Consider the following 14,177-nt stretch of genomic DNA (forward strand, 5'->3'; position numbering starts at 1 on the left):
GAATAGACAGTTTATAATGTGACTTTTTTATTTACTTGTACCTCGCATGTAGAATATATTACCTAACTTTAAAAATTCTTCTGTCTCCAACTTGATTTTGAAATCGGAGTTGAACTTTTTTGAGAACTTTAGAGGCATTGTTTTATGCCATTATGCTGAGCCGAGTATCCTAGATTTAGTTCCTGTGCTAGACATTTTGATCTAGATTTGATTCTCTCTAGTCTCTGCCTATTCTGTCTAGGATAAGAAGCAACTTAGCAGACCTTAAATTTAGCAGTATATGAATTATAATATAGCTCGCCCGTCACAAAACTAAAGGCTTGACTCAGGAAATTGCTATTATTGAAAATTGCTTCTAAAAATCGGACCGAACCGTAAGTAAACACTAGTCAGATGGTAATCTCATCGAACATGTTCAGAATATAACAAGCTATATGTTAATGGCGATTTTGGGAAGTCGCCGCGAGGAAAAGGCATTGAACTTGTTTTTTACGCGCGCTTTTTATTTGAGCATAGACAACAGCCATGGATATCACGCATACAACCTGTGGGTCCATAAATTTAAGATTCTACGTAACGGGGCCATATTTTATAACGAAATCTTATTGGTCTTATTTGATCTACAATTCAATAAATTGCGGTCATTTATTTTATTTTTATACGAGTACTTAAACTGATTGATTGGTCGATAATGGCGGCTTAGTTACAAATGTACGGATACGCTACTGGCAGGCAGGAAACCAACTCTCAGAGCTGATATGATGAATAATTAGGACAACCTGGAAACCTAAATTTTATCGATTTTAGGCTATCGATGATTGGAACTGGAATAAAGAGTATGTTATCTAATTAGTGGTTATGACGTAGGTAGACTTATATTAAAGTTTGTAGTCTTTACATCGTTATGAAAACATGAATGAAATAAAGTTTATTAAGAAAGTAATGTGACTCACTATTCGTAGACCCAAATTCATTACCCAGTATTATAGTAGACTCAAAGTTAGATTTTATTAGATAGGCATCCAATTATCTATACCGATTCTGATTATAACTACACAAATTTGATATATTTCCGAAAGGAGCGATTTTCAGGATTAACACCTATTTGAAATTTTCTTGTAGAAGTGCAAGGAAACCTAATAAAACCTTAGTTCAAAAGCGACTCTTGCACAAAATTAAAATTATTTTCCTTCACTGAATATGTCTCAAATAATAAATTGCACTTGAATCATCATTAGTTATTCACAATGCCTGCACTGTAAATGCATTTTTATTGCATCAACTGATAGCAAGGATGTCTCATGTCGGATATCTATAGCTTGATTTACGAACAAAATTACGACATAGTTATAAATATGTCACTTTTAAATTTGCTTACGTCATACTCGTATGATAAGTTTTACATTACATTTCTGTTTTCCTGAAACACCATGCATGTATTCCGTGATGTTGTATTTAGGTAGGAATGATATATTTGCAATTTTTTCGTGAGGTTTGCGGTTTTTATTGCGTAAGACTCGAATTCCTTACCTAAGTTGGATACCTAGTTCTTATTTATAAATTATTTAGCCTCTGTACCCTGTAGGCCCACATATGGTTTTGTGAAAATACGTTTAATCGTTTTGTTATAGGTACTTTGTTTAGAAATAATACGACATCAAAAGTGGAATATTTCACATGGGCCCATGCGGTAGAGAGTTAAGAAGCTTTTTTTGCGTATTTGCATTAGAACATTTACGGCACAAAAACTGTGATCACAACTAGCATCTTAGTAGATCACAGTAATCTTGTTAAAATATAAATAAATATTACTAGATTTTCATACTTCCCACCCACGTGTAAATATCTCCACTTATATTTTTACTACATACATTGCTGTCATCACGATCTAAACATAAAGTGAGGAATTAACAAAACGCGCGATGTATTTATAGCGCCGCCATATTGTAAGTGTAGTTTGACGTAGAAAAGCGCGGGCTCGTTCGTTCGGTAATGGATTTTCCGCGTGAGTCATAGATAAGGAATATTGACCCTCCTTGAACGTACGCTGATTAATTACCAAATTAATTCGATTTGTTATGTAGTAAACCTTATGTAAACAATATGTTACCGCATTTGCTTACTTATTTCACTGATGACGATAAGTTTCATGCCAGTTCATTTTCACAATTTTCCAAATATGTTGCATTTTCAATTAAGTAGGTACCTAGTTTTGTCTGAACCTACTATGATGATTGACTAAAATAGTTGTCCTAGTTATTAAACTTAAATAACCGACTTTTACTGTAGCAAAATTCGCCGAAAAAAAATTGCATCAATGGCGAAATCGCAGTAAAATACTGTTTCATATGAAAATAATAACCTTCTGACTCTTAACACCGTAATTTAATATTTTAGTCAAAATCTAAAGTTAGATGTTCCGTGAAAGCGTTTTGATGTTACCTTTCGTTCAAGTGGAAGTAAACTCTTCACGATGCCATTGACCTCTGCTGTATTGTAATAGCTTTTGCAAAACGATGCTCGACACAGTTTAACTTATTTGTTACGAGTTTAAGAGCACTTTAGTATTAACCTATTACTTACTTATTTTTCGTTTAAACAGAGGGAAAAAAGGACTTTGCGTAAATCTTGGCAATTATTCGGAAAACTATTATTAGTTTCAGTTACACCACTTATCAACTTTCGTTTAACTTATAAAGTAGATATCAATGGTTTTCATACTGTCACTTTATCCATCGGTTAGGTTATCCGACACTTCTACTGTTCTACATTTATACTACTAGTGGGCAAGGGTCTCCTCCCGTAATGAGTGAGCTCTACATAAACTGGCCTGAAATCTTTAATAATGGGAAATAATAGTAATAAGTCATGTAAATATCACATTCAACATTATCATCTCGCCGCAGTTGAGTCACTACATAATATGTTTAATGTGTAATTTGTTTGCCTATTCGTCATATTTGTGTCCTGTTATCATAATTCCTGTTTTCTATCAACATATAACAGTAGTTTTACAGACTTTACTATGAATGAATCATGCAATCATTGTAGATCCCTTTAGCATCGTCGCGCGTAGTAAAATTGACATAATTTATATTATATCACTGAAGGTTTTTGTCTCAAACAATAATATATAATATCTTTACGCCTTCCTTCATTGAGGCTCTATTGTATTAGACCTAGTTGAGTACCGTGACACGATACAATAGAACTATTGTCTATCTGTTTGTATTAGTTTAGACATACATGGCCAGTTCCTGTCTACTAAATCTAATATTATATTTATTTTAAGAATCATACTTACAGGCGTCGAAATATCGTACTTACATTTCAGGAAGCAATACTTTTCTTTGTATCCTATAACTAAAGTTAATCTAAGTGGCGAATGGCGACTGAACTCCAGGCATTTTTAATTAAATTCCATGCTGAGAACCACATGCAGTCTTTATCGATCTCAAAGTAAATGGATAAGGCACATAAATATCTCCACTTAGCACATAGCCACTTAGCTAGCGCATCGATGCATCGATCTACATTTTGGCAATGATACTTTTAACTTTTTGCGGCGCCGACGACGTCTAGTCGAATTTATAGCATTTCTCATTGCAGATTGCTTTCAGCGTTCAGTAAAAAAAGTTGAACCGGCTCACGTCATCGCATGCTCGGAGCGCGTGCGCCGCGTCCCCGCCTCCCTCCCGCGCCCCGCGCCGCTCACCTCTATATTTACCGGCGCGTCGCCTCCGAACTGAACCGTCAGTCGGTCAACAGTCGGCTTCAGCACAGCCTTAGTCTCAGTATACCATCACTCGTGACTTACACCCTCGCGATGTCACCCCACGCACCACTCGACACCTCCTCGCTTAGCAATGTCACGTAGACACTAGTACAGCGGACTCTTTTAGTTTATAATTTATCTAGTTGTTTAGGATTCTTTACGTGCTTTCTCCTCGTTCATTAATAATGGTTTCGCGTACTCGTGGTGCTCACGTGCTGGTGTGGGAGCAGCCGGGGCTGGAGGACCAGCGTCCTCGCGGCTACACGGGTGAGTTGTTTACATGTAGCGCGGTGTAGCGCGTCCTATTGTCAGTATTGTCACTCCCACGGGTCCCATGACGTCACAAGGACGTCTACTCCAGGGTGGGTGTACGGTCAGTCAACAATACGCTGTAAATTACATTTCCCTGATGTTTGTAGTACGTAACACGCTAACACGTGTCGGTGTTTTCAGTTTTCTAAGAACGTAATCGGATTCTTCTTACGTTTTGCATTGACCTGTTTTCTTATGCGTTCTGTCGTTTGAATAGGTTTTTAATCTTCTCGTCTCTGGGTTATGAAAGTAGGTTTTTCATGAGGAAACACGATACGCTTCAGGAGTTCTTTTCAGCTTCGTCCTCCACGTTTCTATATTAAACACTCTACTTTAATTATTTTTTGTCATAAACAGTTAACTTTTACTCAAATCTCGGTTTAGCTAGTCGCGGCAATATTTCCGTTTTTTGTCGAAAGTAATTACTTTTTTTCATGCTTTTTGATTTGGCAGTTTTTAAACTGACGTGGTTAAAAGAAACGTTAATGAAAGTATGCTTTGAATTACGATATACTGATATGAGATGTGAATGAACCAGCTATGCTGTTGGCACAGATAAATTAATTAAATATATTTTTAATTGCAGCTGTATCAAATATTCATTGTGATAGGTTGCGGAAGATTTAGTGGTAGAATAGTTCCAAATGTAATTAGGGTGCAAGAATAATGGTCAATATTTCATACAAACCGTCACCGTACGCCCGCATGATACCATGGGATACAAGTAGCCATTCGCAAAACAACATTTGCTACGTTCTTCTCAATATTTTCTCATATGACTCAAAATTTAAGTTTTCACAATTATTTAATTCCACGGAAGGAGAATTAAAAAAAGAGACTAATCTATGACCTTAACCTATTTGCATAATGTTTACTCCTAGCTAGATAAATAATAATAAATTAAAGTTGGTTTCCAAGGTTTAAGGAAACTTATGTAACACGCAAAATATGGACGACACAATTTGTGAAAACCCAAACCCACTTCCTCTTCTAAAAAAATATCTTATTGTTTTCCTTCTAAAATGTCACTAGCGATGTTTAATGAGTAAAAAAACTAAGCATAATTTTCCAGTCCAGTGGTTGTTCAGTATTACTACTGAAATAGGTATACCATTCAACAAAACTGCGGCTTAAAACCTCTGGTCCAATGTAGATTTATTTCTTATTTTTTCATATTTTCTAATTAATGTTATTATTGAGCAACATAATTAATAATGCGGTAAATATGCCTTCGTCTGGCTTTACCAGGCCTATTTTCCTTTTTACTGAAAATAACATATTTGTTTGTACAGTCATGTTTGAATGCACACCAATAATCCCCTATTAAAAATCATCTTTCATAAAATCAGCCTTTCGTGATCTCTGGCTATTTACTTCGTACGTCATGTGAAACATAAATTTAAAAAAAAAGTTCTGCATTCCATACAGCGGCGAAAAGTTTTTCTCATTGTAGATTTTTATTCGCACTAATCAAAGACAAAAAATAATTTATTATGCATAATAATTAATATCATGTTATGCAATAAAATAACTACAATTTTTTAAAATGCAGAATCAGCACTAGATGACCATAGTGTTAGAACGTGATATTTATAGAAAAATAAACTCAGCAGTAGGAAGTAAAGTGGTCGGCATTTTCAACAAATATGCTGACATCAACGTATTAAGTAACTAGGTGTAATTTTGCTGAAATACGTTTATTTTATGTACGATATTTTGTATCAGACCTTACCCGCGTGGACTACTTATAGTTTATAGACATACTAAAGGCCCCCCGCGATCTCGTCCACGTGGAAATCTTTCCCGTGTAAATCCCGATTTCTCGGAAACGCCGGGATAAAAAATCTATGTGTAATTCTGGGTCTTCAGCTACCTTCACTATATACCAAATTTCATCGTAATCGGTTCAATAGTATTTGCGTGAAATAGTAACAAACATCCATACATTCTCACAAACTTCCGCTTTTATAATATTAGAAGGATTATTATGACTTATTCTCGTTACCAGCATAGTTCTCGCTCCCGTTAAATCTTGGGTAAAACAACTATCCTATGTTCTTTCACGGATTACAAACTATCTTTATGCAAAATGTCACTCAAATCGGTTCAGTGGTTTAGGCATGAAGAAGAGACAGACATACAGACAGAACGAGTTACTTTCGCATTTATAATATTAGTAGGGATTTTTACAGACGTCCTTCGTTAGTGTCGGTTCGATGCGCTGATTAGGCAATATATTTATGTTTTGTAATAGCTCATATTACATAACTCGGCTTTGAATTTTCCGATCGTTTTGAGCTGATTACGTGAAAATGGCAGCTCGCTTTTTCCTGACGTTACTTTTTGTACTTTTTGAACACCTTACTCTTAGAAAATTAAACACTATTACAATTTATTTATTTATTGTGGTTCTATAAACATACAGCTAACCTAAAATTACAGCAAAAATTGAATTCATAATTATAATTTACTTACATTTCTATTCATTTATCGTAGAAAAGCAACTAAGTACATTGAAAAAATTCAGTTTTCAATGCAAAGACCCAATTTCGACACAACATCAACAAAATAAAACGATAAAAAATGGTAAATTAAAGTACAAGTCCTCATTTTTTGGAACACAATCTTAACTCAAATTAAATATTGACTCGTTACAGAAAATTCTTTATCAGTCCGTCTGTCGCGTGATGTCATGCACGTGTACTGACGCTTGCCAAGACTAGTATTATGTCTCTGACTTCTTTACGTCATGATCCGACGTCAGACATCGGTACACTAATAGGGGCCCTAGCGAGCATGATTTAGAACATGATACGTCATGTGCAAATGTTTGTGGACTTCTAAGATGACACATGTCTATGTTGATTCTTTTTTAGTAGTAAATTTTCAAGCCACTTGACTTATTTAATGCACTTGCTAACGTATACTGATTCTTTACGTGCCATTATAACCACGTTTGTGACAGATGACAGAATGGAAGGACCCGTCATTATTATGTCTCCGTCACCCTTACTCCTTGCTTCAGAAGCCTAGGAGAATCTTCTATAATGATTTTACGCCTTCTACAAAACAGATCAAATATATTTAGGCGCAATTTTAAATGGTGCGTACTAGCTATCGTCTGATGAGCAAAAGACAAAAAGTGTTAGTCACTCTCAGTGCCAAATTGTCAAAAGGGCTTAGTGAGTTTCAGATGTCATACTTACAGTCCTACATATCATTTATTATTATAGCTGTCAAATATAATCCCGGTATTAATCACGTCTACTATCCTATTCCTATAGTTTTATAATATTTGCAGCTCTTTAAATAATTGACATTGAAACTCCAATGACACGTTAAATTACTGCCTACTAATCAATCTATTTTAATTAGCTATTACGTTGAAAATGAACACGCTAATAGCTAAATATTTGCGTACATTAGTGTCACCTGTTGTTAAGATTCTGCTATTATTGGATGCAGTGTGACAGTTGTGACGTTAGTTTGACAGTTACGTTTGAAATCCGTTGTGAAGTTGACAGGTGAATTGACCAGTTCCTTGCTAGTTAGAGGATCTAGTATGTGACAATCTTTTACTTCAAGAAACTCTTAATGATTTAGCTTATCTTTCAGCATTAAAAAATTTTACCTACTTGTTTTATTAATAGCGACACGTGGTTAAAGATTTCTTGGAAAGAAAAGACGAGTAGTATATTTAATTATGTATTTTTTTTTTCTTACGGTTCGGTAATTTTAACTAACTTTCCGTTATCGCTTCAGCTAGCCAAATATAAACTGAAAAATGTAAATGAAAGTATATTTTTGTACATTTTAATTAATACTTATTATAGTCTTAAGCAGGCAGCTGTATAAATATTTATGCAGATGCAATATACGAAAATATTTGTGTGCGAAAATCAAAAAGGTGGACCTTGACATGAAAAGTTATGCAGCTCTATGCAGCGATAAAGAAACGTATTTTCTTTAGATAACACATACTTTTCTCTACTAGTTAATGCCAGCGGTTCCGTCTGCAGAAAGTCACATATACTCTAGTCTTTCCCGCTACATTATCTATCAATATGCAAAAATCTATCCAAATCGGTTCAGCCGTTTTCTCGTAAAAGAAGTACTAACAAGCACTTACAATCTCATAACACTAGAATGGATATGAATATCGTTAAATTATCGTTAAAACTAACAACGAAATAAATCCAATACTGTGGTCTCGTAAATCTAGTTAGTTTGTGGTCGGATAGATGGCCGACAAAGGATTGCAATCAGTGATAACCCAACGTTCAAGGTTACTTGTATCAAACGATTTTATTGTACAATGGACAATCCGAACATTGTCCTTTATGTACAGCTATATATGTTTTTATATCCTTTAGTTAGTCTTGTTGAATTTATGCAGGCAATTAAAGAAAAGAGTTTGCCATATAAAATGTGTATTTTGTTTTTTTTTTACATTCGGTATTGCATTGTGACAGTTTGTTTTTTTTAAATCATATTTCCTGACATTGAACCACAAAACCACAGATAGGTACTATTTTATCTTTTAATTAATTTTCAGTTGTATAATATAATTAAACATTAAATAACTACCTATTTATTTTATAAAGTAACTTAAAAAACGTGGGTATTATTTGTAATATTTTTTCTTTCCTTATATTCCTTACTTCGTAACCAACCATTTTATATTTGAAAAAAAAATCATTTCGTCCTTTAAACATAAAAATCGAATCAAATCATTTATTAATTTCGGTCAGAATAAATGTTAACACTTGTGATAGTGGTTAGGTACAGTTACTGGATCTACAACTAGCTCGAAAAGGGGGTAGAGCCTTAAGAAAAGAGCTAGCAAATAACTTACTCACACACTATCATCTTTCATATGTATACAAATGTGTTTATTTTTTACCCATTGTTTATGAATAAATAACGGAAACAACAATTTAAGTATAAATAAAAATACACTATAAACAGTTTTCGTCGTTAAATCTTACATAATAGTCGTTACGTTTTTGTCTCGTTGCTATTATATCGCAACATAATGCGGCTCTTTGACACATGAGCGATGTAATGACTGCGGTGCATCCTGCCTCGTCAGAACGTGGCCATTGTAAATACTTAAAGTAAACATAATTCAATTAAACATTGTGATGTATATAGTCCTATAGTGCTAGCCTTTGACAAATCTATACAAATATTATAAAGATGAAGAGTTTGTTTGTTTGAACGCGCTAATCTCAGGAACCACTGGTCCGATTTGAAAAATTATTTCAGTGTTAGGTAGCCCATTTATAGAGGAAGGCTATATCATCACGTTACGACCTATAGGAGCAGAGTACCAGTAAGAAATGTTACAAAAACGAGGAAAATTTTGACCCATTCTCTCTTATGTGACGCAAGCGAAGTTGCGCGGGTCAGCTAGTGTATAATAAATATAGAACTTCAATGAATTAAAAGTATTTATTCAGTCGCCAGAGTGGTATGTTAGTAGAACTCGTCTAGCTAATGACAGGCGGTCATTTTCGTCAATTTTCTGAACATTTCCCAAAAACAAATGAACATGCTTTAAATGCCTGTAATTCGTACAAGATCGACTCTATAAATAAAAAATAAAAAATACGTAATATTCAAGAGTAAAGTAAATCTATTTTCGTCAGTAACACGTGGTTCTTGTGCGTGTCTTACAGTGCGTTTTCAATTGATTAGCTTTCATTACCAAGTTGGTAACGAGAGCTGAAAACATGGCCTTGGTTATCAATGCAGGTGTATCGAATTCACCAGTGAATAGTCGTGACGTCATATCAGTCATCGACATGATACACTTCGTTAAATACTTTTGCACACAATCTTGCATGTGTTACGAATTACCTGTCTCCATTTTTTTTATCCGTTACGTATATTTTTATCCTGGCAACAATTATGAAACGTCAAAATTTAGTTTTCATGTCAGTTTCATTTTTATGGCAAGGGTAACTTGCTATTGAGCCTGCAACAAAGTTTGTCCTTAACGGTTCAAATTTAAATTCTGATAAAATATGAATGATGCTGCTGCAAATACGAAAAAATAATTTGCATAATTTATTATTGTAATTCAAATTATCGATGGCATTAATTTTGGTCAACGTCATGCTTATCAATGATTTATGTCTTTGCGCGTACGAGTGCCTTCTGCGAATATTTCATCTTGGGTTAAATTTCTAAACACTAAATACCAAAAGGGCATAAGTCTTGTATAGCCCTCAATTTGCTTCAACTAAATGGCAACTGGAAATAGATCTACGTTTGACAAAGTTTTAATACATTTACATAGTTTTTCATGCGTCACAAATTGGAATTCTACAATTACTAGCCTATTGCGTCAAACATTTAAATTGTTGTGGTAAAATTCCAATCCCCACGTTTTCCAGACATGCGGTTACTCATAAGTTTTTTTATTAGACTGTATACGACACATACCTTGGTCAGAAGTAAAATTGGCGCCAAAAGCCGTCTTTCCGCCATCTTTGCCAATTTTTTGTCCGTCTACCTGCTACTAGTGGTAATTAAACTAAGAGAAAATAAATGCTTGAATGGCACGAAAAGTCTTACACAATGCCGACAGCACGTGTTAATATATGAAAAATAAATAACTGCCTTTGGTTTGCGACTTCGCTCACAAATATTGATATATTTTTTCGACCATTTACTTCAGAGTTGAGTTTCAACGCATAGTTTAAGTCTTTGCAGACACCTCAAATCATAAAAAAAACTGGACAGTATTGAAAGAAAATTAACCCGAGAAATACTTAATCCTCTCAATGACCTTACATTAGTTCTAATCTTTCGCAGGAAGTCTTACAAGTCCACCATTTTGTTTTTAACCCTTTCAACAAACAACTAATGTAATTTTCCAACCCTTTAGTAATAGCATTTAATTATTCCGTTGCCAAGTAATATAATATGCAGTGATGGCGGGAAGCAGTAGAAATGCAGCGTGGAGTCAAATTAACTTGTTGTATGGTATCTTTGCACAAATACATGATTGTTATGTTATTGTGTGTAATAGGAAGCTTTGGAGACTTTGAACTTGCGAATAGGCACATTCCTATGTGATTTTATTTTTTAATTACGAATTGTTGCTTAGCGCCATAATTTCATCAACGTTTTTTTAGCTCAAGCTTGAATTATAGTCATTTGGTTCCTCATATTAAACTGTCGACTGCAAACAACGGTCGGCTAGAATGCATATCCCGAGGTAAAAGGTATCCTATGTGTCCAAATCTTTCTTCTGTATGATATTGATAAGTATAAAGTATACCTATATATAAAGCGTAAGCTAGAATGTCAATTACTTTCGCTCATCCTCATGGTTTGAAATAAGGAAGAACTATAAATTAATGTAACTTCAGGGAATAATAACACAGTGACGCACAAACAATTACTATTTGACACAATTGTCTAAATACCTTTGTATCCACAAAGTACGTAGACAGATTCTAGGAAAAACCAGGAACAGTCACTGACGGGGTTCAAAGTATAGTCTGAAAATACCTATTATAAAATTAGCAGCCTTCATCATTTCAGTTAATGAGTTTAAAACACTAACTGTGTCAAGATACATACATAAAATCACGCATTTTTCCCATGGGGGTAGGTAGGGACCAAAGATTGCCTCTTGGTACGGCCCTTACATTCTTACTCTATCTACTTAGCATTGAAATTATTGCTCGGTCGAAGAACTCAGCAAAATGTATTTGTAATAAAATTTTCAAATTAATGAATGCAATAAAATGCTTGATAAGTACCTACAGAAAATGTTCAATCTCAACTGTAAATGGGTAAAAAGTCCTTGACACTGGCAAGAATAAGAGAATTTTATTATAATTTTATTGCGTCTTGCGAAATGAAAATACTTCAGCCTTTTCAATTTTCAGGACGAAGTTCAACTGAGGTTAAGTTGAGATTTAGGTAAAATACATATTTATCACCAACTAGCTGATCTGCGCAGTTCCTTTAACCAACATTCTTTGTATTAATCGTTGTTTTTCTTTATCTTCTTAAAGACCTTCTACGTGTCTTAAAGTCAACTTTACAAAACCAGTGAGCCGAATTGTTTGAGCTGTTCTTGAGTTTTGCTTAAGCAACATATATGTATTTCTATATAAAAGATACATGAATTCATCTAACTAGACAAAATAATTGAGATAATCAGTCGTAAAAGGTTTTTGTATAGATTCAAAAGATAAAATGACATTTTATAATCTAGCTTCTCTTTGAAAGTGCGTTATAAATGATATAAATATTTACGTGTGAAGAAGTAGCTAATAAATATGAATAATGTTTATATAACATCACATAACACTCGGTTCCTGTGTTTAAAAATACTTCGTTATAAAAACAAATAACATGTGCAATAATTTTGAGTGATTGGAATGAGTGACGTCCCATTTGCGATTCATATATTTAGAAATTGAAACATTGACACTTGATGAATGTTAAAACTGTTCTGAAGCTTCCGATATTATTTTTAAAGAGTATTGTATATTTAACTTCATTTATTATTCTTAAAACTACTAACTTCTTATTATTGGTTGTCAATCATTCGTATCAACTCCTTTGATTGTAAAAGATTCCGCAATAAGGTTTTTCAAATGACCGTGATCCTGAATTTCGTTTTATGTCTTTCCGATTGTAAAATACCGGTACTTTATTTGTTCAATAAAAGTTATCGTAAACTAGTCGAGTAAGAGCAGCTGGAATCGTAAAAAAATAGGCCGAAACGTTTAATCAAAGTCAGCTGTTTTTGACGTTAGTTATAAATGTGACAAATTAATTTATAATCTTTAGAATAAAAAAATATGAGATCAAAGATTTTTCTTAGAATTTACAGCAAAATTTAACTTGCACCTTAGCAAAGCCGTTTGAATCCAGGACACATACATATTTTGCAAAAAAAAATATTGAGTAAATATCGTCATTTGCGTAACTCAAAGGAAAATAACGTGAAAAAATATGCTTGTTTGTAAAGTAGAGTTCTTTAAACAGTTCTTGAAATATGTAAAGTTTGCTAACATGTCTAGCTATTTGCGGTTTGACCCCTCAAGTACCAAAAAGATAGACTAATATACTAATAAAAAAGATCAAAGAATTTGCCAATCACCATACTTTACTTTTTCTATTAGTTTCGGTCGTAAGTCTGGAATCGCGTACATTTCTTTCAGAGTCTATCTCTTCTAAATAAAGATTTGATGCAACTCGGCTAGGTAGGTGTATGAAAGATGAACGTCTTTGCACTCTTCCGTTTTGAAATTAATTAGGTTTCTCATATTAAAAAAAGTTTGCAGTAAAACAGTGCAAAACTTTTTATACAACGTGTCCCAAAACTCAACGTCAAAACGAAAACCTGAGCTAGGCCGAGTGGTGTTGGCTCTCAAAAAATATAAAAAAAAAATCTATCTCATGGAGTTTCAAAATGACAACCATTTTTGTAAATTGCCACCCTCTGATGAGTTTACGTCTACTGTGGCTACAAATGACTTCTTTTCTAGTTCTTTTTTTGTGTGGATTATTCCTAAGTAACGCTACTACAAATTTCAATTCATTATTTGCACACAACTTCATTGGAATTTCTGAAAATATCCTTTTTATGGCGAACTATGCCTTGAAAATATTTCATCACTCAACTTTGACAGTCTGTCCTGAAAAATAATTGTACAACGCTTGTTCGGCATGTGCCCTTAAAAGTTGGCGCATTTAATGGGCTTTCGAAGATGGTATAACACTTACTAAACTTTTTTATAGACGACGAGAAAATAATAAAATTCCTTAAGATAGTCGGTATTTAACTTATTATTAGTTCGTCATAAAACTTTCTCAAAATTATTCTAATGTCATCTAGGCATTAATAATTGATGTTAATCATCAATTATTAAACATTACTTCTCTTTAATTGAATGAAAAAGGTTCATGTACATAAACAATCCCAAAAATAATAATAGTCACTGACACCAAGACAGTAGCGTCACTATCCGTCCCACTCTTAATTTCTTTGTCGCCTTATGCGACTGCCGCACAAGAAGTCTCGAGATAGAATCCTGGGTGAGAAAAGTCAAAAAGT

General features: G+C 33.9%; 1 protein-coding gene across 2 annotated transcripts in view; it reads left to right on the top strand.

The window, feature by feature from the left end:
- Positions 1–14,177, top strand: part of Picot (putative inorganic phosphate cotransporter protein picot) — a 71,925-nt gene that overhangs the window by 44,568 nt on the left and 13,180 nt on the right. The window contains exon 1 of one of the 2 annotated variants that reach the window (XM_076122218.1): positions 3,740–4,042. The exons of the other annotated variant lie outside the window; for it this stretch is intronic. Coding sequence (XP_075978333.1) covers positions 3,961–4,042 — 82 coding nt within the window. The 5' untranslated portion in view covers positions 3,740–3,960. Of the gene's footprint in view, positions 1–3,739; positions 4,043–14,177 lie in introns of those variants that run through there. 2 annotated transcript variants of the gene reach the window in all.

This window comes from Anticarsia gemmatalis, chromosome 13 (genome assembly GCF_050436995.1).
Source record: "Anticarsia gemmatalis isolate Benzon Research Colony breed Stoneville strain chromosome 13, ilAntGemm2 primary, whole genome shotgun sequence".
Taxonomy (NCBI): domain Eukaryota; kingdom Metazoa; phylum Arthropoda; class Insecta; order Lepidoptera; family Erebidae; genus Anticarsia; species Anticarsia gemmatalis.